This window comes from Saimiri boliviensis, chromosome 9 (assembly GCF_048565385.1).
Source record: "Saimiri boliviensis isolate mSaiBol1 chromosome 9, mSaiBol1.pri, whole genome shotgun sequence".
Lineage (NCBI taxonomy): Eukaryota > Metazoa > Chordata > Mammalia > Primates > Cebidae > Saimiri > Saimiri boliviensis.
This window is the reverse complement of record NC_133457.1, coordinates 28,749,796-28,773,172: the sequence shown is the minus strand read 5'-3', so window position 1 is coordinate 28,773,172 and position 23,377 is coordinate 28,749,796. Positions and strand designations below refer to the sequence as shown.

The following is a 23,377-nucleotide window of genomic DNA, read 5'->3' as shown; positions in this document are numbered from 1 at the left end:
TTGTGTCTCTGAGTGGACGTCCAGTTTGTTGATAATGAAGTTATTTGTTTCTTAGTTTTCCTTCTAACAGTCTGGCCCCTCTGCTGTAGGAGTGCTCAGGTCCACTCCAGGCCCTGCTCTCTGGGGGATCACCTGCAGCTGCTGCAGAACAGTAAGGGTTGCTGCCAGTTTCTTCTTCTGCTATCTTTGTCCCAGAAGGATACCCGCCAAGTGTCAGTCTGTTCTCTCCTTTATGAGGTGACTCTTTGGGTATACGTGGGTCAGGGAGCTCCTTGAGGAGACAGTCTGTCCTTTATAGGAGCTCAAATGCTGAGCTGTGGGCTCCGTTGTTCATTCAGAGCTGCTGTATGATTTCCCATGTGGTGACCCACTGTGCCGGCTGCAACAGTGGCGCTGATATTCGTGGTGCCTTTCTGCTCAGGAATCTTCTGGCCTGGCTCACTGTTTCAGCCCCCTTTTTAATCAGCTGAATGGGTGACTCTGCCTTCCTGGAGCTCCATTTGTCAGCTAAAAGGGCACCCAGTCCCATGTATTTTGTATTGAGAACCACCACACCGGGGCGCAGGCAAAACAGCCGCACTGACCAAAACAGTCGCACTGGCCACCTCCGCCTGGGAATCTCCTGGTCTGTGGGCAATAAAAATCCATCTGGAAATGCAGCATCCACTCCCTCTCTGCGCTTTCACTGGGAGCTGCAATCCTGAGCTGTTCCTAATCTGCCATCTTGGATCTCTCTCCCCCTGGCCTTGTTTTTTATTTCTCAAATGGCTATGTTGTTTTCTCTGATGTGTTTAATATGCGTATGGTTTGCTGAGTTCTGTCAGTACTTTGGCAAGTACTTGTATTTATTTATTTTCTATAATTACTTTTATTAACTCTAATAGTATGTTTCAGTTTAGAAAAATACTGGCTTTTATGTAAGCAATGAAAAACAAAATATACAGAATGAAATACTCCATTCTATCTCTTGTATTTTTTTTTTTGTAAAAGCACTTTTTAAAAAAAATAAATTAAAGGCAACTCCTTTTAGATCAGAAGAGTTTTTGTTGTTTGCTCTTTTTGTATTGTGGGGTGTGTGTGTGTGTGTGTGTGTGTGTGTGTGTGTGTGTGTTTTGTAGCCTCTGAGGAAAAGCTAATAACCTCTCTATTTTTTGTTTGCCTGCATATACTGCGAATTATGTATCCATTTAGATAACTGCTTAATGTGTATTCCTAAGTTTATTGCTTTGACTCAAGGGCTAGAATTCTTAATTCATAAATTTGTGGTATTGAAGAGATGGACTAGTTGTTAGTACGGTAGTTTTTATTCCATCATTGAATAACTAATAAAGTAGTCACAAAATTATTATCATTAAGAGTGGCATTAAATAGTGGGCCCTTTAAATTTTTAAACAAAAAATTTACCTAGTGTGTTCTCAGGATTCTAAAGTAAAAGTGAAAGAACTAAGCATGAATACTGACTAAAAATTGTCTTAATTATCTTAGTTGCTTATATTCATGGAGCTTTATGGAAGGTGGAAAGTTATATAAAGGATTTTAAAGTAAATTTCAAGATAATAGTCTCATAGTGTCTTGAATGACACTCACAAAAATTACCACTTTAAGTGATTTATTTTTCTTATGAAATAACTTCAGAAATTCAGAACATTGAAAGACGACCATACTAAATCACCAAAAGAGTTTAATATTTTTTAAGTTGATGCATTTTAAACACTATACATGTAAAATAAACTAAGGCTACCAAAAGGTCACTAGATCTTCTAGTGAATAGATACTAGTAATTTTAATTAGCACCTCACTTGTTCACCCACAAAGTACATGTGAATTGGATGTATAAGTTATTTGTATGTAACTGTAAAGGACTATAAAAGCATAGTTTGTTAATGATTAATACTAAAGTAGGTATTAAAGGACACTTTTTCTGAATATATGAACATTCATCTACAATTATATATATATATATATATTTTTTTTTTTTTTTTCACCATGTTGGCCAGGCTGGTCTCGAACTCCCGACCTCCATCTACAATTATATTTTACCTCATAGTGACAGGTTTATCTGCAAGGTGATAAAAGATAGAACCAAGATCTTCAGTGGAATAACTGCTCTCCCTGAGAAATTCTGATTTACATTTTGTCAGTGGAAAGGTAACAGCAAATAAAGGATAAACATCCACTATACTAATGGGTCTTATATGAAAAAGATAGTTATAGTTAGTTGTATTCTCTATTGCTTGAAAACAAATATATGATATAATAATAAACATCAGCTACTCATGTTCAAATTACTATGAATACTGAATTGGTAGACTCTGGAACTAGTAAAGTTATTCTGTGTCTGAACTTCCTGTTTTCACCTACTTCCCAATTACTTGCAGCTGTCAAAATAATTTTAATCATTTTCAGATACTTTGCAGGAAAAAAAAAAGAAAAAAAGGATCTTAAGCCCTTCAGCCCTAATCAAGGTCCTTAAGTCCTTCAGCTGAAAAGATGTTACGCCTTCTCTTCTTGTCTTCTTTTATATCCCTGCTGAGTCCTTCTGTCTAGTCAGGTCAGTATTCTTTCTGAACATCACTGTTATATTCTAAGATCTTAAACATTTATTCAGGTCATTCACAATTCTGATTCTGAATCCTTGTCTGCTAAACCAGATCAGAGAATCAGAGGATGTTAGAGCAGAAAAAGGCCTTAGAAATCAGTTGATAAGCTTTTATTTTGTTAATGATGAAACATTGGTATAAAATACTTTTCAGCTTAAAAACTAAACCAAATCTCTGGACCTCTAGCCTCTGGCCAGTTTTTCCATGGCATGTTGTTTACAGAAACATGCAAGTAGACATGCAGAGCTTTGCTTAGTCCATGGAGGAACCTAAAAGTTGGATTCTCCTACCTCTGTGCCCAGGTTGTCCACCAAATAGGCTTGCTTATTTCCCTGTATGTGAAACAGTTATTATGGGAAAAGTTAATGGAAAGTCATATACAAGGCAAGGAAAATCAAGCATCTCATTAGACCCTTTTGCAATTAGAGTGGCAGTTGTATGCATTTACTGCCTTATTATTTATTCAGTGTCAGAAAAGGATAATATGAGTTTGCATTTTACACAGTCAGGCATAGGGAAAAAGAGAGCCTCGCTGGAGGACTCTTTAAGCATAGCACGGGGTCTTAGTTTATGTATAACATTTTTCAACTTACTGAAAATCATAGGTGACAGATAAATAAAAAATAGTCTTCTTTTGCCAAAAGCCTTTTCCTAAAACATCAGAGCCTTTCTCAGCATTCTGCTAAACTAAGTCTTTCTTACTTAAACTTAAGGGACTGAGAGTATTCAAAACCAACTTAAAATGAATTATGTATAGCTGATGCCACTACTCTTCTCCTTTACTGCAAACATGCCTATTGAGAATCATAGAATTTTAACATGGCAGGACATTGGTGACTTAATTCTACAACTTCATTTTATTACTGAGGAAAAAGAAGGTGAAGTTTCTTAGTTGTGAACACTGAATTGGATAGTGTCAGGCAGCCAGGAGGTCAGGATTCTCGGGCCTATGTTCTTTTCCCCAAACTACTTGAAAATCCACATTAAATTGTCTCTTGGCACCATTTGTTTCTCTTTGTCCTTTATTCTCTCTCTCTTCTTTTTTTCCTTTTGAGCTGAACCATCTCAGTCCTATTTAAGTTATATTCAATAGATTTAATCTGAACTCTAACTATACAATGAGGTTGAAAAGAAAAATCTAGAAATCTAATTAGAATACTGATATGTATCATCAAAGATTTCCTTTTCTTTCTTTTCTTTAGCATTCAGTCATGCACCTTTCCACAGGTCCGGAATCGGTTTTAATCTGAAATCTAGATTTTACTTTCTTTAAAACTTTCCCATGAAACCAGGCATGGCTTTTGCCTGTAGTCCTAGTGACTCAGGAGGGTGAGATGGGAGGATCATTTCAGACCAGGAGTTTGAAAGCAGCCTGGGCAATGTAGCAAGACCCTGTCTCTTAAAAAAAAAAAAAAATCCCCAAGTATTTTGTTAAACAGTACAGATGTGTTCTCTGATTTTCATGTACAAACTTTAGAGGTTGCCAATGAATTCCTATGCATATACCGATTTAAGTCAGGCATATCAAATTCAACTCTTCTTATAATGGACTAAAAAAATTTATCTTTATATAAAAGATAACCCTTAACATTTTTCTCATGTAAATTTTATGAAAGTATGAAATTGATAGGAAAAGTACATTGTTATTATTATATGCTGTTTTGGATTCATTTGTTTGTGTAATTCAGTCATTTAACATTTAGCAGGTAGCCACGTTATACCAGACTCAAGAGGAGGTGACAATTTTCAGATCATAAAGAATCTGACTTTCTCATAAGTAGCCCCACAATGTAGTAGTGGGAGTGACAAATCTATATACTAAGTATTATGAAAAGACTGTGGACAGAGATAAGCCTATGGCCCTATGGGTGACTATCCCATAGGATGTTTAAACTGGACATCCAGAAACATCCAAACTGCCTGGGGAGGCCTCCTGGGACCATGGTGAAGGCAGATACCAATCTTGCCTTTACCATCTTGGGTGATTCTCTTGACATGATGGAGGGTGGTATAAGTATCTCAAGGCCCGCTTGCCAGAATAAACATTCACAAAATCCTCCAAATCCTCTTTATGTCACATCATCCTCAGAAGTCTCCTGCTATCTACCTTAAAACCCACACTTCCATAAATACTATGCCCTTTCTTGTTTTTCCCTTCAACTTTTAGGTTACGGGGTACTTGTGCAGGATGTGCAGGTTTCTTACATAGATAACGTGTGCCATGGTGGTTTGCTGCACAAATCAACTCACCGCCTGGGTATTAAGCTCAGCATCTATTAGCTGTTCTTCTGATGCTCTACCACTCCTCTCTGCTGACCCCATGCCCTTTCTTAAAGGATGAAGAAAAGATAACTCTTACATTTGACCTTTGAGGGTCTCACCCATGATCTCAGTCTTCCACTCTTGAAGACTTTTACATTCTGTGCAGTGATAATGATTAAAATGTTCCCCTTTCCCCCAAATCAGGCAGTGCCAAATATCTCAGTAGGGAAGATACTCTATTCAGAGTCACATGTATTTTTCATAGCAAATCATCAGGAAAATATTCATTTTCTCTAGCCAATATGAAGAAAGGAAGTATATGGGCAGACCTCTGTACCTTTCTTTCAGTTTTGCTGTGAAACTAAAAGTGCTATTAAAAAAATAAAATCTTTTAGAAAAGTAATACTTTCACTTTCATCCCAAAGAAGAGCTTGAAGTCTGAAAGTGAAGTGAGAATGTAGGCTATCACTAAGAATTCTAATCAAACTGATGAAGCAGATTTTAGATGCCTAGTGTTGACCTTATCCCCAGTGTTGACTTCATCTTCATGGTCTTTTAGGAGTAACATCTTTTTCACTTTCCTCAGTGGCAATTCTAAGTCATTAAGTAGTTTGGCAGTGGTGGGAAATAAAATTCTAGGAAGTCAGAGATGGCACTGGTGGGTGGACGGGCTTTTTTTGGAGGGGAACTTTTGTTAGGCCTTAGACATGCAGGTGATGGTGAAAGCAGGCCTTCCAGCTGTGACCTCTAGCTACCAGCAACCTGTTTCTTAGATTAAATGGTTCTCTGTTCTATCCTGATAACACTATCAAACATCAGACATGTATAAAACAGAAGGCACAATGGATTCTCACTCCCTCCGCCTTGGACCTGGATCCACATTTCATTTCACACAGTAGCTAAACCAGAAATAACGGCACCTTCCTTAGATCTGCTTTCATAGTACACTTTGAATTAGTCACTCAGGAATTTTGCTTCTGTTTCCTAAATATAGTTTGCTTTGGCGCATTCCTTGCCCTGTGTCGATGACTGTGCTTGAGTATGAGGTGAGGTTCCCCTTTTCCTGCAAAATTACTCCTCAGAGAAGAGGGAGTCTTGAGGTGGGGTCAGCGCAAAGCGTCTGCTCTTCCTGGGTGCTTTCTACATGGCTTTATTTTAAACAGAGCATTTGTGAGGAAGACACATTAGCCCCACATGACCGTGTTTAATGTGGTTAGGTGTTATGGAGAGCAACTGACAAAATCTTTTTTTAAAAAGGGTATGGCAGCTTTTAAAATAGTGTGGGAATTTATTCTTAGGAATGTGTCCTCACAGTTGTAAAGTGTCTTTGTAAACAAACCTTTTCACTAAAAACAAAACCAAAAGCCCCAATACATTCAAATTAGGGATGTAGAAAGCATGAATGTGTATCTACATTACAAATGGAAATGGCAACCATCCTGATTTTTACCAAATCCTATCTCAGTCGTAGGACAGGATTTCCAGGGATGGCACCAAACAGAGATTCCACTAATGCCTTACCTCAGGTGAAGGTGGATATGCTTCAGAAAACCAAGCCTGTAATCCCAGCACTTTGGGAGGCCGAGACGGGTGGATCACGAGGTCAAGAGATCGAGACCATCCTGGTCAACATGGTGAAACCCCGTCTGTACTAAAAATACAAAAATTAGCTGGGCATGGTGGCGCGTGCCTGTGTTCCCAGCTACTTGGGAGGCTGAGCAGGAGAATTGCCTGAACGTAGGAGGCGGAGGTTGCGGTGAGCTGAGATCGCGCCATTGCACTCCAGCCTGGGTAATAAGAGCGAAACTCCGTCTCAAAAAAAAAAAAAAAGAAAAGAAAAGAAAACCATCAGAGGGCTAAAAACCTAACTTGGGTTGATGTAGACACAGATGTCAGCCATGTATGTGCAGAGTTTGGACCAAGTTGTTTAGGGAGATGTGGATATACAAAAAAGTGGCATATCTAAATTTCTCATATATTTCACTATTTAGTTATGTAACTAAAAATAACAAATACCATGATGTGATATAAATAGGTAGCTCTTCCATACAGTCTAAATTGTTTGGTAAATGTTACTAAATTATACATTCACAAAAGTACACGAATCATAAGTAAACAGCTGAATGAATTTTTACAAAGCAAACAGTGTAGCCAGCTCTCAGACCAAGAATCACAACATCACTAGCATAAGAATCAGAACATCACTGGTGCTCAAAAATGCTCCCTCTTAACTCTCTTCCGGTTATTGCCTGACTGCCGCCCCCATGTGTACTGTGTAAACAGTATCTTGTCTTTTATCATCAGAGATCAGATTTGTTTACGCTTGTTTTTGAACTTTTTATAAATGCAGTCATTCAGTAACTACCACTTTGCTGTCTGGCTCCTTTCCTCAATATTATGTTTGTGAAATTCATCTATGAATCATTTAGTTTGTTCACATTGCTGAATGATACTTTGCATTTTGAACAACCACAGCTTACCCATTCTATGGTAGATGTTTGTGGCAGTTTCACATTGGGGCTATTATGAGGAATGCTGCAGTGGAAACTCTTCTGTATGACTTTTGGTGAATCAATGTCAAGTACTGGGTTGGGTAGGTGCCTAAGATTGAGATTTATAGGTCTTAAGGTATTCCTTCATCAGCTTTGGTTAACACCGTCAAACTATTTTCTAAAATGGATTTATCTTTTTCACATCCATTAGATAAGTAGGAGAGTTCCTTCCTCCACATTCTTGCCAACTCTTGGTATTTTGTGTCTTTTTCTATATTAGCTGTTTTGATGGGAGAATAGTAGTATTGCATTATGATTATAATTTGCATTTCCCTGATAACTAATTTAGTTGAGCACTTTTTCATATATTTAGTGGCCAGAAGGATATCTTTGCCCCATTTTTTTTTTGCTTCTCTAAAATTTTGTATATTTAACAAAAAAATCAACTCTTTAATATGCTCCCTTTATTGACAAAACTGAAGATTATCTTATAGTCAAACAATATGGAAGTTTAACCTCTATCATACTTTTTTTAGGTTTCTGCGATGACCTGCTAATGAATCTGTTAAACTCTACTCTCTCCCAGATGCTCTATTTTTTACTCATATAAAGTTAATGTTATAATCATGCACATATGATTAAGTCATTTTTAGCCCTATCTCATTCATTCTTCCCTGCTGTGATTATCCACCTTTCCATCAGTCCTGTGCTAAACATAGTATTGACAGAACTCCTCTATAAAAGCTCATGGGGAGCAGGTGAGGCCCTCTTTTAAACTTTCAGATTGCCAGTAAATTCAGATTCAGTAGATTAGATCTGGGCCCTGGGAATCTGTGCTTGTAACAAGCACTCTACATTCTTACTTTAGGAAAGTTTGAGGAATACCACAAACAGATTACTTTTTATTTTGTTTCAGTGTTCACACACATTCCCTCTCCACCTTCTGGATTTTTCCTTCCTCCATTGTCATCTGTCAACATCCAACCAAATGTCACCTCTGGAAGTCTAACTTGACTCTTCCAGGCTGAGCACATCACTCTAGAATCAGATCTTACTTCTGATCTTCCTCACAAAATATTACATCATTGGCCTTCCCCATCTCAGCTGATAACATGCAGTAGTTTGATCTTCAGTATAAATGTAGAATCTGAATATTTTATGACCTCCACAGCATGCACACTGGTCCTCTTCTGCCATTATCTGCGTGCCTCAATTACTGCAGAACTAGTTTCATTGCTTGCCTCTTGTACCCATGCAGTCAGAGGTTTCAATATTTTAAAACCTAAGTCAATGTCATGTTTCTACTCAGAACTCTGCAATGAAGCTGGCATCGTGGTGTGCACCTGTAGTACCAGCTAACTGGCTGGCTGAGGCAGGAGGATTGCAGAGCTTAGGAGTTCAGGTCTAGCTTGGGCATCATAGTGAAACCCCATCTCTAAAAGGAAAAAGAAAAAAAGAAAATGGTTTCCTATTTCTCTGAGAGTAAAAGCCCAAGTTTTCAGTGGGTCCTATGACACCCATTGCAGTATGTCCCCTCCCCTTCCTTTATGCTTTCACCTTACAGGCTCACCCTGCCTCAGTCACTAGTCTGCCTGCTTCTCTTAGGACATCCCAGTGTGCTTGCACTGTAGGGCTTTCATAAGGGCTACTCCCTCTATCTTGGAGCAGTCTCCTCCTAGAAATCTGTAGTACTGACTGACCCCTTCACTCTTTAAAATCTTGGCTCACATTTCTCCACTGAAATATCCCCTGAGGCCTGCCCTCATCACTCTATTTAAAAATGAGGCCTGGCCCATTCTCTCCGCACCTCCAGTCTCTTTCAGTCTCTCTTACTTTGCTTCTCTTTTTTTGTAGCAATAATTATCTTCTAGTATATTATTCTGTTTATTATTTATCATCTATATCTCTCTGTCGGAGAGATATAGATGATAAATAATAAAATTCTCCCAAAGGCAAATTATTTTTTACTGTTTTACTTACAGTATGTCCCCAAATATCAAAACAGTGCTTGTCATATCGTAGGGGCCCAATTAATATTTGTTTGATTTGTTGAATGAAATATTTGGGATGCAGTAGTCGCCTTAAGTAAGACTATTTATGATACCTTAAATAGCATCTTTTCACAAGCCTCACTTTTATGAAAGCTTTTCCAAGATATGTTACATATTTTTATTTTGAGGTGGAACTTGAAATTGAGATTTTGAATTAAGGTAAAGTTAACTTGTGTGTACTGCTACATTGATTTGAAGGAAAAGCTAGTGGTAGTTAGGCTCATTCCAACCTATGCAATGTGGCATAAAACTTCTAGGAGTTGATACTTTAGTACTGGATTTTAGGTTGTTCCTTTTTGCTAGCATTACTTGCAGTGTCCATAAAGGCAAATTCCTATTAAAAAATCAGACAACTTACGGAAATTAGATGTCTTTCAGGTTTGTTTTGAGCACATAAATTCTGAAAAATATTCATAGTTCAAATTTAAACAGCAGTGTGCTTTTGCATATTTTATCCATCTTAAGGGCATTCTTACGCATGTATGCATCAATTTTGGGGAGTGAGAAACAACCCCCTCTTCTCTCACTTCTCTCTGCCTCTCTTATTCTCTTGTGCATAATTTTCTGAAATACTATGATGCTGTTCAACTGCAATCTGACTGTTAGATAAGAGGAATATTACTCTACAGGTCCTATTTATAGACATCTAATTTTATTTAACTTTTACTTCTATTACTGTGAGTCCTTAAGTTTCCAATATATATGCATTTACACTTATACATGTCTCTGGGAATATAATATTTGCTTTGTAGAGTGCAGCCTTTTCATGGAAGAGGAGGATATTATTCCTCTCCGCTCTCATAGAGATTCTGTTCAGGAATCTGCTGGCTCAGCAGTTCATTATGTCATCCCAGCCTGACTAAACTTCAGTGATCTCTAGTTGTCTTAATGTTTGCCTGTCTTAGCCTCTTCTCACAACCTGGATTTATTCATGATAAGCTTTTTTTATGAGAGTAACTCCTACACTTTGGTGTTTTCCAAGGTGCCTAGACCACTGCTGGGTTGTAACATAATAGTTCGGAGCAGCTGAGAGAAGAATCCTTTCATGAGAATTGAATAGACTTCACCTGATAATGAGAATGATTATTAAGTAGCTTAGCACTTGAAAGAATGCCAAAAAGAAGAACAGTGTGAAGAAATGTGTCTTAAGTCAGCTCATACAATACTTACTTGAAAAATGCCAAATCTCAATTAGTGGCTTGAGGAAAAGCCTGGGTATAGTTTTATCCACAGAAGAAAAGGCAGTTAAGCACCAATTCAAGTCATGGTTAAAATTTCCATATAAACTACTTTACAAATTGTATGCATTAGCAAACTTAAGAATAGACACTTGTGTGAACTATTACAGGAATTTTATTGTATAATAAAAAATACTGCACTTGCCATGCAGTAGAAAAATACTTAATATGACTGTTTGTTTTTCTCTCAGCATTTTGAAAGTATCTATATTTCAGGACTCTTTAATGCTAATCATATGAGCCTACACTTCAACAGATATATTTAATTTCTATTATGTTATCTGTCTGTTTTCTGGGACATGTGGTACTACTAATAAGCCTACACATTTGGGAATTTAGTTTAAAAAGTGCTGGGGCATAAAAGATGGTAGGCAAGGGAGGAAAAGAATGAAACATCTTCCAAGTACATTCATTCATTGAACAAGTGCTATTGAATATCACTAGATATTAGGAACTGAGGGATTGGGACTGAAGGGCTGGGATATAGATGAAAAGGAAAAAGATACCTAGTCCCAACCTTCAAGGGACTTAGTTGTTCATTACTTCACTCACTCACTCATTAATTTATTCATACAGTATCTATTAAATGCCTTGATATCTGTGTCCCCACCTAAATCTCATCTAGAATTGTAATCCCCATGTGTCGAGGAGGGGTCTGATGGGAGGTGATTAGATCATGGGGTTAGTTTCCCCATGCTGTTCTCATAATAGTGAAGGAGTTCTTGTGAGATCCTATGGTTTAAAAGAGGCACTTGCCCCTTCCCACTCTGTTTCTCCTGCTACCATGTAAGAGGTGCCTTGCTTCCCTTTTCACCTTCCACCATGACTACAAATTTCCTGAGGTCTCCCTAGCCATGTGGAACTGTGAGTCAGTTAAAACTGTTTTGTTCATAAATGACTCAGTCTCAGGTAGTATCTATATAGCAGTGTGAGAACGGACTAATACGTACATGCCTACAATTCAGTGGTGTATTTGTCCGTTTTTATGCTGCTGATAAAGACATACCCAAGACATACATAAAGGCATACCTAGCACACTAATATAACCATGGTGTGTTAGTCCATTTTCATGTTGCTGATAAAGACATACACAAGACTGGGCAATTTATAAAAGAAAGAGGTTTATTGGACTTACAGTTACACATGGCTGGGGAGGCCTCACGATCATGGCAGAAGGTGAAAGGCACGTCTTACATAGCAGCAGGCAAGAGAAGAGAGCTTGTGCAGGGAAACTCCCCTTGGTAAAATCATCAGATCTCCTGAGACTTATTCACTGTCATGAGAACAGCACAGGAAAGACCTGCCCACATAATTCAGTTACCTCCCACTGACTCCTTCCCACAACATGTGGGAATTCAAGATGAGACTTGGGTGGGACACAGCCAAACCATATCATTCCACCCCGACCCCTCCCAAATCTCATGTCTTCACATTTCAAAAACAATTATGCCTTCCCAACTGTCTCCCAAAGTCTTATCTCGTTTCATCATTAACTCAAAAGTCCACAGTCCAAAGTCTTATCTGAGATAAGGCAAGTCCCTTCTGTTTATGAACCTGTAAAATCAAAAGCAAGTTAATTACTTCCTAGATACAATGGGTGTACAAGCATTGGGTAAATATACAGCCATTCCAAATGGGAGAAATTGGCAAAAACAAAGGGGCTACTCCACACAAGTCTGAAATCCTGCAGGAAAGTCAAACTGTAACACTCCAAAATGATTTCCTTTGATTCCTGTCTCACATCTAGGTCACACTGATGCAAGAAGTGGGTTCCCATGCTATTGGGCAGCTCCGGCCCTTTGGCTTTGCAGGGTACAGCCTCCCTCCTGGCTGCTTTCATGGGCTGGCATTGAGTGTCTGTGGCTTTTCTGGGTGTATGGTTTAAGCTGTTGGTGGATCTACTGTTTAGGGATACAGAGAATAGTGGCCCTCTTCTCACAGCTCTACTAGGCAGTGCCCCAGTAGGGACTCTGGGGGCTCCGACTCAAATTTCCCTTCCACATTGTCCTAACAGAGGTTCTCCATGAGCACCTGCCCCTGCAGCAAACTTCTGCCTGGGCATCTATGTGTTTCCATACATCTTCTGAAATCTAGGTGGAGGTTCCCAAACCTCAGTTCTTGATTTCTGTGTACCTGCACACTCAACACCATGTGGATGCCAAGGCTTAGGACCGGCACCCTCTGAAGCCACAGCCCAAGCTCTATGTTGGCCCCTTTCAGCCATGGATGGAGTGGCTGGGATTCAAGATACCAAGTCCCCAGGCTGCACACAGCACAGGGACCCTGGGCCTGGCCTATGAAATCACTTTTTCCTCCTAGGCCTCCAAACCTGTGATCAGGGCAGCTGCTGTGAAGACCTCTGACATGCCCTGGTGACATTTTCCCAATTGTCTTAGGAATTAACATTCAGGTCCTAGTTACTTATGCAAATCTCTAGCCAGCTTGGATTTCTCCTCAGGAAATGGGATTTTCTTTTCTATTGCATTGTCAGGCTCCAAGTTTTCTGAACTTCTATGCTCTGCTTCCCTTTTCATACAGAATGCCTTTAACAGCACCTGAGTCACCTGTTGAATGCTTTGCTGCTTAGAAATTTCATCTGCCAGATACCCCAAATCATCTTTCTCAAGTTGAAAGTTCCATACATCTCTAGGTCAGAAGCAAAATGCTGCCAATCTCTTTGCTAACACATAACAAAAGTCACCTTTGCTCCAGTTCCCAACAAGTTTCTCATCTCCATTTGAGACCATCTCAGATTGGATTTCATTGTCCGTATCATTATTAGCATTTTGGTCAAAACCATTTGATAAGTCTCTAGGGAGTTTCAAACTGTCCCACATTTTTCTGTTTTCTTCTGAGTCCTCCAGACTCTTCCAAATTCTGTCTTCTACCCAGTGTCAAAGTCATTTCTACATTTTTGGGTATCTTTTCAGCAGCGCCCTACTTTACTGATACCAATTTACTGTGTTAGTTCATTTTCACGCTGCTGATGAAAACGTACTCAAGACTGGGCAATTTACAAAACAAAGTGTTTATTGAACTTACAGTTCCACATGGCTGGAGAGGTCTCAAAATCATGGCAGAAGGTGAAAGTACATCTCACATGACAGCAGACAAAAGATTGTGCAGGGAAACTCCCATTTTTAAAACCATCAGATCTCATGAGACTTATTCACTATCACAAGAACAGTTCAGGAAAGACCTGCCCCGCATGATTCAGTTACTTCCCACTGGGTCCTTTCCACAACATGTGAGATTTCAAGATGAGATTTGGGTGGGGGCACAGCCAAACCATATCACAGGGATACGATAATGAAATAAAGTAATTCAGAAGTTCTTGTCCCCAATCAAGGTTCTAATCTTTTGGGATAGACAGGTAAAAAGTAAGTAAAATTAAAGTAATGCATGATTATCAGCACTAAAGAGAAAAATAAAGTAGGAAAGGAGACTGGAAGTATCGAGGGCGGGAAGCTGGTTGCAATTTTAGACCAGCTTCTGGGCGTGAATGCATCTTTCTAGTGAGGATCCAAAGGAAGCAAGGGAGCTGGTTATTCAGATACCTGGAGAAAGAGCAGTGAGGCTCAAGGAAAGGCAGTAGGAGGGGTTGAGGGAAAAGCGTGCCTGGCATGTTCAGGCCACATGGTGTGGGGGCAGGGTGGTGCTGGGCTCAAGCAGGATGAATGATGGGGTAGGGCCTTGTGAAGGCCTTGTGGAGTTTCACTCCCAATGTGGTGAGAAGCCACTGGGAGGTTTTGCCCCCAGGCCTGGGCCTTGAATGTGTCGAAAGGGTTAATTAAAAATTAAATTCAGCCACAAGTTATGAGACAAACTCAAAAGATTGAATTTTATTGAGGGCATGAAACTGGAATTGAGTGAGAAGTAAAAGCTGTGTAATGGTTTGGGAGTCATTTGTGAAAGGTTGTAGTTAAATTCTGAAGATGGACGCAGAATTCTGAGGAGACATTTTTGAAGGAAATGAGAGGAGGAACTAGTCTCTGCTGTAGCGATGATGCCCTTCCCAACTCCTGGGCACTGGAGGGAGAGTCCTGTGTGAGCCCTAGAGCCGTAATAGTGGCCCACCTCCTTTTTCCCTTTTATTTATTTCTTTTAAGGGGGTTGTTTTCTAGGGGATCTCCTGTATTCTTTCTTAGACTTCTTGTAAGGTAAAATTATGGAAGAAGGAAGGAAAAGTAATTGGAAGAATGTATGATGTTGACTTTGTGTTGACCCACTAACTCATTCTTTCCGGAGGAAGGAGTGGGCAAGTGGCTGGCCTCCACCCCACCTCTGGTGATTTAGAATGATAACCAAAAACTGCAGTAAAGACGCTAATAAGTATCTATGAATTTAGCCCTAAAGAAACTCTCAGAAGTATTGAGGTCTCAGACCTATATTAATTTCAATTCATTCTCCTTTTTGTGTCATCTTTCTTACTATTCTGCTTAAACATTCTTCAATCACGATTGTCAAAAGCATACTTTGTTCGTTTTAATTTTTGTCATATATAAAAAGATAGAGGTACTTGCAAATCTAAATGTTTTCACAAGTTGAATTTTGTGACTTTCATAACAAGCCTCTGTTTTTTGTTGTTTGTTTTTTTAAAAAAATAAAACATTATGTTATAGTCAGGACCCAAACCAAAATTTCATAGGCTATTTCCTCTGCCAAAGAAACATTGCCCTCTCTTGATTTGAGATGTCAAAACACTTAGCAATGTTTTCCGCCTAATTTTAGAGTGTTGCTTTCTGATTCTGAATTGCAGCAGTTTGCCCTGAAATTGCACAGATATGCATTTTGTCCATAAGTGAATGCATACAGCTGATTTCTTGTGTGACTTTCAGATGGAAGTCAGAGTTAAAATGGAAAATTGCTGTAGGAAGCTGGCACGTTTTAAAACTCCTCAGTGCTTTTTTGGGGAATAAAACCTCTTTCCATTCCTGGCTGAATGGAAAATATTCAACTCCTTTTAAGTAAGCAGGAGAGGAGATGAGTGTTTAGGGTTTTCATCTTTTTCTTCTGAGTTCTTGTGATTTAAATCCTATTCCTGTTGCATTGTTTTTCTGCATTAAAGCTCTTGACTGCTGAGATTGAACCATTATTTTTATACTTTTTGTTTTAAACTTGTTTGGTGGTATGAGAATATTCATTATATAGCTTTTTGTTGCAGAGATTTTAGTAGCATTAGTTCATCCTGACTGATGGCCTTGACTTCAGAGTATAAATAGAAAAATAGAGATAGGTGACAAGGATTGATTAGCAATCCTCCTTCCAAGTGAAACAGTAAACCTAGCTAGATAAATCACAGCTCAAAAGTCTGGAGAATGCATGGTAAAAGAAATAAAGATAGCATGTCTGTGTGTGTATGGGCTTAATAGTGAAGTTTTCTAAGAGTTACAAGCACAAAAATTCTATCTGGTCTGTTCTACTACCTTTTTATTTTTATTTTTAAAAACTTATGGGTTTAACCTATGGAATTATAATTTGCATTTTATTTTATTCAAAGAAATTTTTTAAGGAAAAGAAAACTGAGGCCAGGCATGGTGGCTCACACCTGTAATCCCAGCACTTTGGGAGGCCAAGGCAGGTGGATCATGAGGTCAAGAGATCGAGACCATCCTAGCCAACGCGGTGAGACCTCGTCTCTACTAAAAATACAAAAAATTAGCCAGACATGGTGGCAGGCACCTGTAGTCCCAACTACTCAGGAGGCTGAGGCAAGAGAATTGCTTGAACTTGGGAGGCAGAGGTTGCAGTGACCCGAGATGGCACCACTGCACTGCACTCCAGCCTGGTGACAGCGTGAGACTCCTTCTCAGGGAAAAAAAAAAAAAAAGAGAGAGACCAATGTCATTGCCGTCAGATATATGTGTGTATGTGAGTGTGTGTGTGTATACATATATATGCACACACACACGTATAGATATGTAATTACTTTGTTATTAGATTTTAATTGTAGGGTTGGAAGGGTTCAGGAGAGATCACCTGATTTTTTTCTATGGCACTTTTAAGCTCTTTAAACATTTTAATTGTATTTACTCCGTGCCAGGCAGTGTTCTTAGCACTTGATATATATGAACTCATTTAGCTCTGACATTCACCCAAAGAGATACATCTATTATTATCCCCACATACCGTAGAAGGAAAATGAAGTTCACAGAAGTTCAGCAGCTCACTCCATAAGAAATGAAGCTGGGATTTTAACCCAGGCATCAAGGCTGTGCCTTCAGCCCTTACTACTGACACCTGCCTCTTTCCTTGTCTTCCTCTTCTTTCTAGACTTTTCAGTTTCAAGGGCCAGTTTTCACTCTGACTTTCCTTTACCTGATGTGGTTTCTTCAGCTTATAGTTTAAGGCTTCTTTTTCAGTTTGATTTTCTTTATTCTTTTCTTGAGCCTGATGAAGAAGGACACTTCTTCACCTCCCCATCTGTCACTGCTGCTCCATTCTTTTACCCTCCTCCTCCTCGGTGAATATTCTCCAGCCTTCAAACCATTTCTGAATTCTTAAGTTATATTACATCAGGATCAGAAGCTGCTGTTATAATAATGGCTTGTCCAGTTCTGAATAAGATGGTATTAATAGCACAATTACCTCATAGTTTCTACATACATATCCTCTATTCCTGTTTGCCGCATCTTTTTTTCTCCTGTGTTTGCAAAAATACATTCTTCTTGGGTTAAGAGTTTGCTATGAGTGTTTCCATGCTGTGTATTCACGAATATTTCTCAGCTTTTCTAAGACCTTTGCATTTTAATCATAATTCACAGACATGCGTGCATTTATATGGACATTTTGTAGGATTTATTCAGGTTATTTATGAAAGTTTTAAACTCTGTGTCCCAGGATCTCCTGGCTCTTGAGACACACTGCTGTTAATATGCTGAATGCGTAAATTTCCATTCAGCGTAAAACTGTCAAAGACAGTTGTATGATTCAGTTTGATAAATGGGTACTTTGGGCCAGCTGTCGGGGCATTATCTTCCTGGCTGAATCCCAGGGAAGAGAATAAAGAATGAAATACCATCCCGCACCCAGCACCTTTCACCCATATCCCCCACACTCCCTCTCTACTTGGTTTCATCTGGCAGAGCCTCCACTCTCTTACTGAAGATGAAATTATGCTGATGAGTTCTATTCTTCCTAAGCCAAAGATAATTATTACCTATTACCTGGTACTACAAAGCATTAAGTTTGCAGAAGTGAGTTTACCCTGCTTGCTGTATTTTATTAAGTAAACAATAATTCTACAAAATTGTAATTTGTAAACTCAGCTTTTTCCCTTTATCCTTCTACACTAATGCTTAACATTTAGCCTGAGGTGACTGGGGAGAGTGATGAACAGTCTGCCCTGTATGTTCCTTCTTGACTATGCTGCTGGGTATTATTATCATTATCATTATCATTTTCATTATTCTTATTAATTATTATTATTATAGGTGTTGTTAGGTTAGAGTTGTTTTCCCCTATACTGGACACTTGCTGCTGTAGGATCTTGAATATTTTGCCATTCCTTTCTTTGAAAGTTTTGCATGCTTGCTGAAATTCAGTCTGTAATATATCCAATTAGTGCAATCAGATTCTCTCTTAACTGGCTTATTTATGCCCTTATAACTTTCTACCTAGACTGTGAGAACTTTGGCTACTGGATTGGCAGCGAAGAGACCATTTTTGCTTCCAGCCCGGGAGCTTATGTGTTCCTAAGCATCCCATTCTTGCCTCTGTTGTGTCATGAGAGTATTGTAACTTCGCTCTTTCCCTCTGTGTCTCCCCTGCCTGAACGAAATTCTCAAAGACTGTGAGTGCACAGTTCAGGGCTTGGCTTCCTGAGGTTCTATAGGGCTAATCTTATGCTTTCCCTTTTTAATTCCAAACTTAAGATGGTGCTATTACTAGTAATCCATAGAACCTCTTGGTTTTAAAAGGATTTTAATAATTGGCCAAGGGGCTTATATTTCATACACATATATGTTTGAAAAAATATTACTTCTTACCTGTGGACTTGCAACCAAACTTTTTGGAGCACAACTACTTTTAGGCCAGTTTCACACTTCTGTCCAGGTACATAGTAGAGATGTTATAAATATAGAGTTATACTGAATTCTTTTACAGTAATAATGCAGGGGGCAAGATTATCTAGTGAGTGGAAAGGAACCCTGGTAAGGAAGGGAATGGAGCAGGGATTATTGCAATGACTGCCTATGGATGAGGGGAAAGTTAAGATTTGTGTAGATATTTCATTGGAGAACCACACCATACCAATTGGAGTAGTCCCAGGCATTCTGGGAGTTAGAGATGGAAATGTTAGCAGAGGTGTGAATAGAGGTAGGGTCTATGATGATAGCAGGTGGAGTCCTGAGAATGGAAGTTTTATATGGGATGACAAGGGACACAGTGTGGGGAGAAGCTGTAGAACTCAGGAGATGATGGCCACCCTAGAAGGAGGAGAGTGGTAGTTGGTTATTGGCCACCGTAACAATGGAGAAGGGGCAATAAGAGAGGCAGGGAATCCCTTCAACAGCAAGGGGTTGTTGCAGGGATGGAGAAAGGAAGTTTTCTGGGACCCTGATGACTTTGGCGGCAGCCGGTAGTGTTGGGGCTGTTCTGTGAATTGTATACAGTCAACCAGTGATCGATGCTTAAATTGTATGTAGTCATGGGGAGCTTGTGACTGGCCAAAGAATGGAGTAACAACATTTGGCTTAACTTGCCAGGAATGACATCACATTGGACCATAATGCTGAACAAACAGGATTCACAGGGCACATCAGAATTTTTATTTACTCTGTTCTCCTCACCCCTTGGTGCCTATTCAAACCATTCTGTGGAGCTGAGTTTTCTGTTCCTGGATGAAATCTTAGACAAACTTGTTTGCTTCACTGACTTCTCTCAGAAGCAAAAAATAGTTCAGAACTTGTATTCATAAACACAGAATCTTGGTTCATTAATTGTTATGTCTGATCTAGTCCAGGATAATTCATTCTCAAAGGTAAGTCTTCTCCCTCCCTTCCAGCTCCTGCTTGCTGTAGGTGTGGAGCCCGCACTGGGAAGGAGAGTTGTGATAAGCCTCTTCTCCCTAGTTCTCTCCAGAACACATCTACTCTTCCTCCCCTACTCACCAGGCTACTCTGGATTCTTCAGAGTAGACTGGGTGGGGAGGGAGGATAAAGGGCAGAAAGGTCTTAAGAGAACTGAACATTGGCTTACCCCTGATGTCGGGTTCTTCTGGCTGCGGCTGATGGTGAACCCGACTGGTTCTTTTGTGGACTCTTTTATAAATTATCTGGAGAGTCTCTCCCCTCTCTTAATTCTGTTTTAATTCTCTAGTCTGTTTTCCTTGACATGGGAGGAGGGAGGAGATAAACCTCCTCTTTCATCCCCGTGGTATGCTGCAGAGGTCTCCTTATGGATCCAGGTAGCCTTAATTCAGATGCAGATCATGTTGACTTTACAGTACTTATGGAATATTTAGGAGAAAACACCTTTCTGTTGTCTGAGAGAGAAGCCAGAGGTGGAAGTATAGATGTGAGGGGTAACTGCTGTGCAGATGGTGGTTAAAAGTCATGAGATTGAACAAGGTTGCCCAGGAAGAGAGGGGAAAAAAAGAAATCTTAAAAAGATACTTGCATTTAAGAGTTGTAGAAGGAAAGGGAGCTGGCAAAAAAGGTGGAAGCCTCATTCGCTTTAGAAAAGGGCAGGCTGGATGGGAGTCAGCCCAGAATTATGACTATTAGTATGTCTGTTCTTTACCTAGAAAGGGGAACTTAAAACACATATGTTTTTACTTAAATTGTATAAAGACTCTACACTATTTTCTTTCTATTTTGAAAATTGAAGTTAATTTTACTTTTAAATTTATAATTCTTTAAAGACAGAAATTTTAACTCTTTTTTTTCCAGTTGTATATGAACACAGATCAAGATTAGAGAAATCCTTGCAAAAGGAAAGACTTGAACATAAAAAAGCAAAGGAAGGTAAGTAAATAAATAATTTGTGTTGTGTTTTACCCATACTCTTCTTTGAAGTATTATGTACTTGGTTTACTTCTTCTTTGTTTTGTTTTGTTTTTTTCTAAGATATTTCTCAAATCAACCCAAAGTCAGATAGGTGGACTGAGAGAGATACGTCAAGTAATATGTTACGCATTATGCAATAATTCCTATACAAGATTGGATTTAAAATATTCAGTTTGTGCCACCTTGTGATAGCTCATATATTGGTTATACTTATTATTTCAGGAATAACACAGAATTTTTTATCTGAGTATTAAACAGGCATATTACACCTGGAATTTCGGTCTACAGATGAGGGGGAATGGGAGTTGAGGGGTGGGGAAGTAACAGCATGCATTGTCCAGAATATGACACATTTTATACACACACATATATATTTATACTATAATGAACTGATCCCATTATCCAGCATATTTTAAGTTATACGCCTGTTTTTATCTTGTAAAAGTTTTTATTGACACATCAGTTCATTCAGTTTGAAAGTTAACATTTAGGACAGCCGCTAGACAATGCTCTCAATTTTTATCAGAATTTTTCCATAAAACACAGGCCTTATACAGCTCATAATTTCAAGTTATCTGTATTCTGATATTTATTTATTCATGTGTTGCGTCGAATCTTGAAATTTAAGTTAGGTATTCTGTCTTCTGCCGACCGTGGTGGGAAGGAAGAGGATAGTAGAAGAGGGGCGGTGGCTTAGAATGTTTTGCTGACCCTTGGATTAAGTCTGTGTGGAGAATAAAAATTCAGCATCATTAAAATACTTGAATAGGATTTGGATTCTCCTTGTCTTCAAAGTCAGAGTGATTTTATAGAGCCATCTAGTGGATAATAAAGTTTTCAAAGCATTAAAGATGGCTTGGCTGGGTTGATTTCTCTTTTCAGGAACTGAGTGATTTTAGTGTGCCATCTAGTGGATAGTGATAAATCACCTTTGTCTTCATATGTGCTTTATTTTTTCCCTCTTTAATTTTAAGGAGAGTTAATCACAGGGATATAAACAATTGGCTATAATGTGGATTTTGTTGATGCAAGATTTACAGCTGTAAGGTAAAGAGGAAATTGTATTTTTTCCCAATTCTTTCTAAAGCAAAGAGAGCCAAAATAAAGTATATAAATCATTAAGTAGATTGTTTTAAACCTAAACCTCTTTTGCAAGTCTGAGTAAAGTTTGCCTTTATTTCTTTAGATACTTAGAATATATATAGTGAATTATCACTTTTTTTCATCTTGTATTTTCTAGATTTTCTTGTTTATAAGTTAGAAGCACAAGAAACATTAAATAAAGGAAGGGTAAGTTTTTGTTTTGTTTTGTTTTGTTTTGTTGGGGGGAGTTCCTTAATTTGTTTTCATAAAACTTGAAATAGATGGAAATATAGTTGCAAACTCTTTTACTTTGTTGATCCATGGGATTATAGGACTGAAATACTTTTTTTTTTTCTTGCTACCAAAAAATTGTAAGAGGCAGACTTTAAAAATTGTTGTTTCAAAACTTACGTTTACTTATCACATTATTGATAATAGTGATAAACTGGGAATAACCTTAATGTTCAACTATAAAAAGAAGATTATTTTATTTCATTTACTTGTTTGCAGTCTGTCTTTTTTATAGAATGTAGGATTTGTTGTCGTTTGCCTTAGCATGTGTAACATCCAACAGAGGACCTGGCTTCTAGTTTGCATTTAAGAACATTTGTGGAATGGGTGAAGTAATGAATGGCATTGACATTTACAAATATTTTAAAATCCAAATGAACTGGAGAAAAGCAAGTCTTTTTCTTACTCTAAGAAGAATATATAAGCATTAATTGAAAAACTCTGATATTTTGGGGTAGGAAAGCTAAGAGAAAGCCAAGCGAGTTGGCTCACATCTGTAATCCCAACACTTTGGGAAGCTGAGCCAGGAGGATTGCTTGAGGTCAGGAGTTTGAGACCAGCCCATGCAAAGTAGCAAGGCTTGAAAATACAAAATATTAGCTGGGCATGATGGTGCGCATGCCTCTATTCCCAGCTACTTGAGAGCTGAGGCAGAAGATTCCTTGAACCTGGGAGTTTAAAGCATCAATGAGCTATGATCACTTCACTATACTCCAGTCTGGGCAACAGAGCAAGATCACCACTGTACTCCAGCCTGGGCAACATACCAAGACGCTATCTCAAAATAAATAAACTGAGAAGAGTCACTTCTTTGGATATCCCAGGAGGCCATCAGCTTTCAACTCTTACTTGCTTTTGAAAGCACTAATCTAAACTGTGTGTACTTGGTATAATTTCCTTACAAATTAAAGTAGTAAAGTGAAGAATCAAAAATGCAGTTCATTTTAGAAGTCGTAAAAATGTGAAAAAAATGCACGAGGGCTGGCAGGGTAAAGTGAGGGACGTGGTGCCTACACATAAACAACTTAGCATAGAGAGGGAAAGCAATCAGGTATCTTTTGCATACTGACTGGTTATGGCTACCCAGGAAGATGCCCCACAGAGACACAAAGATGTACCCCTGGAACTTGGAGCTCAGGACATGCAGTTCAGTCAGAGACTTAGACTCAAGTTTCAGTTATGGCTCTGCCATTTAATATTTGCTTTTGGCGGGTTCCTAATCTTTTCTGTGTCTCACTCTGTGAAGTAGGGTCTCACTGGGGTAAAATCATCTATGTAGAATTTCTTATCTGCTGAAGTTCAGGGAAGGAAAGTGCCTTTTCTCCGCTTAAGGGCTCAGCTTGTGAGGCA

At 38.8% G+C, this 23,377-nt stretch overlaps 1 protein-coding gene across 4 annotated transcripts in view; it reads left to right on the top strand.

Moving 5' to 3' along the window:
• The window catches only part of GOLIM4 (golgi integral membrane protein 4), an 85,016-nt gene that overhangs the window by 31,002 nt on the left and 30,637 nt on the right, over positions 1–23,377 (top strand). For all 4 annotated transcript variants that reach the window (XM_010335695.3, XM_010335694.3, XM_003924965.4 and 1 more), the window contains exons 2-3: positions 20,537–20,611; positions 21,894–21,943. In XM_010335695.3, the coding sequence (XP_010333997.1) occupies positions 20,537–20,611; positions 21,894–21,943 (125 nt within the window). The remainder of the gene's footprint in view (positions 1–20,536; positions 20,612–21,893; positions 21,944–23,377) is intronic.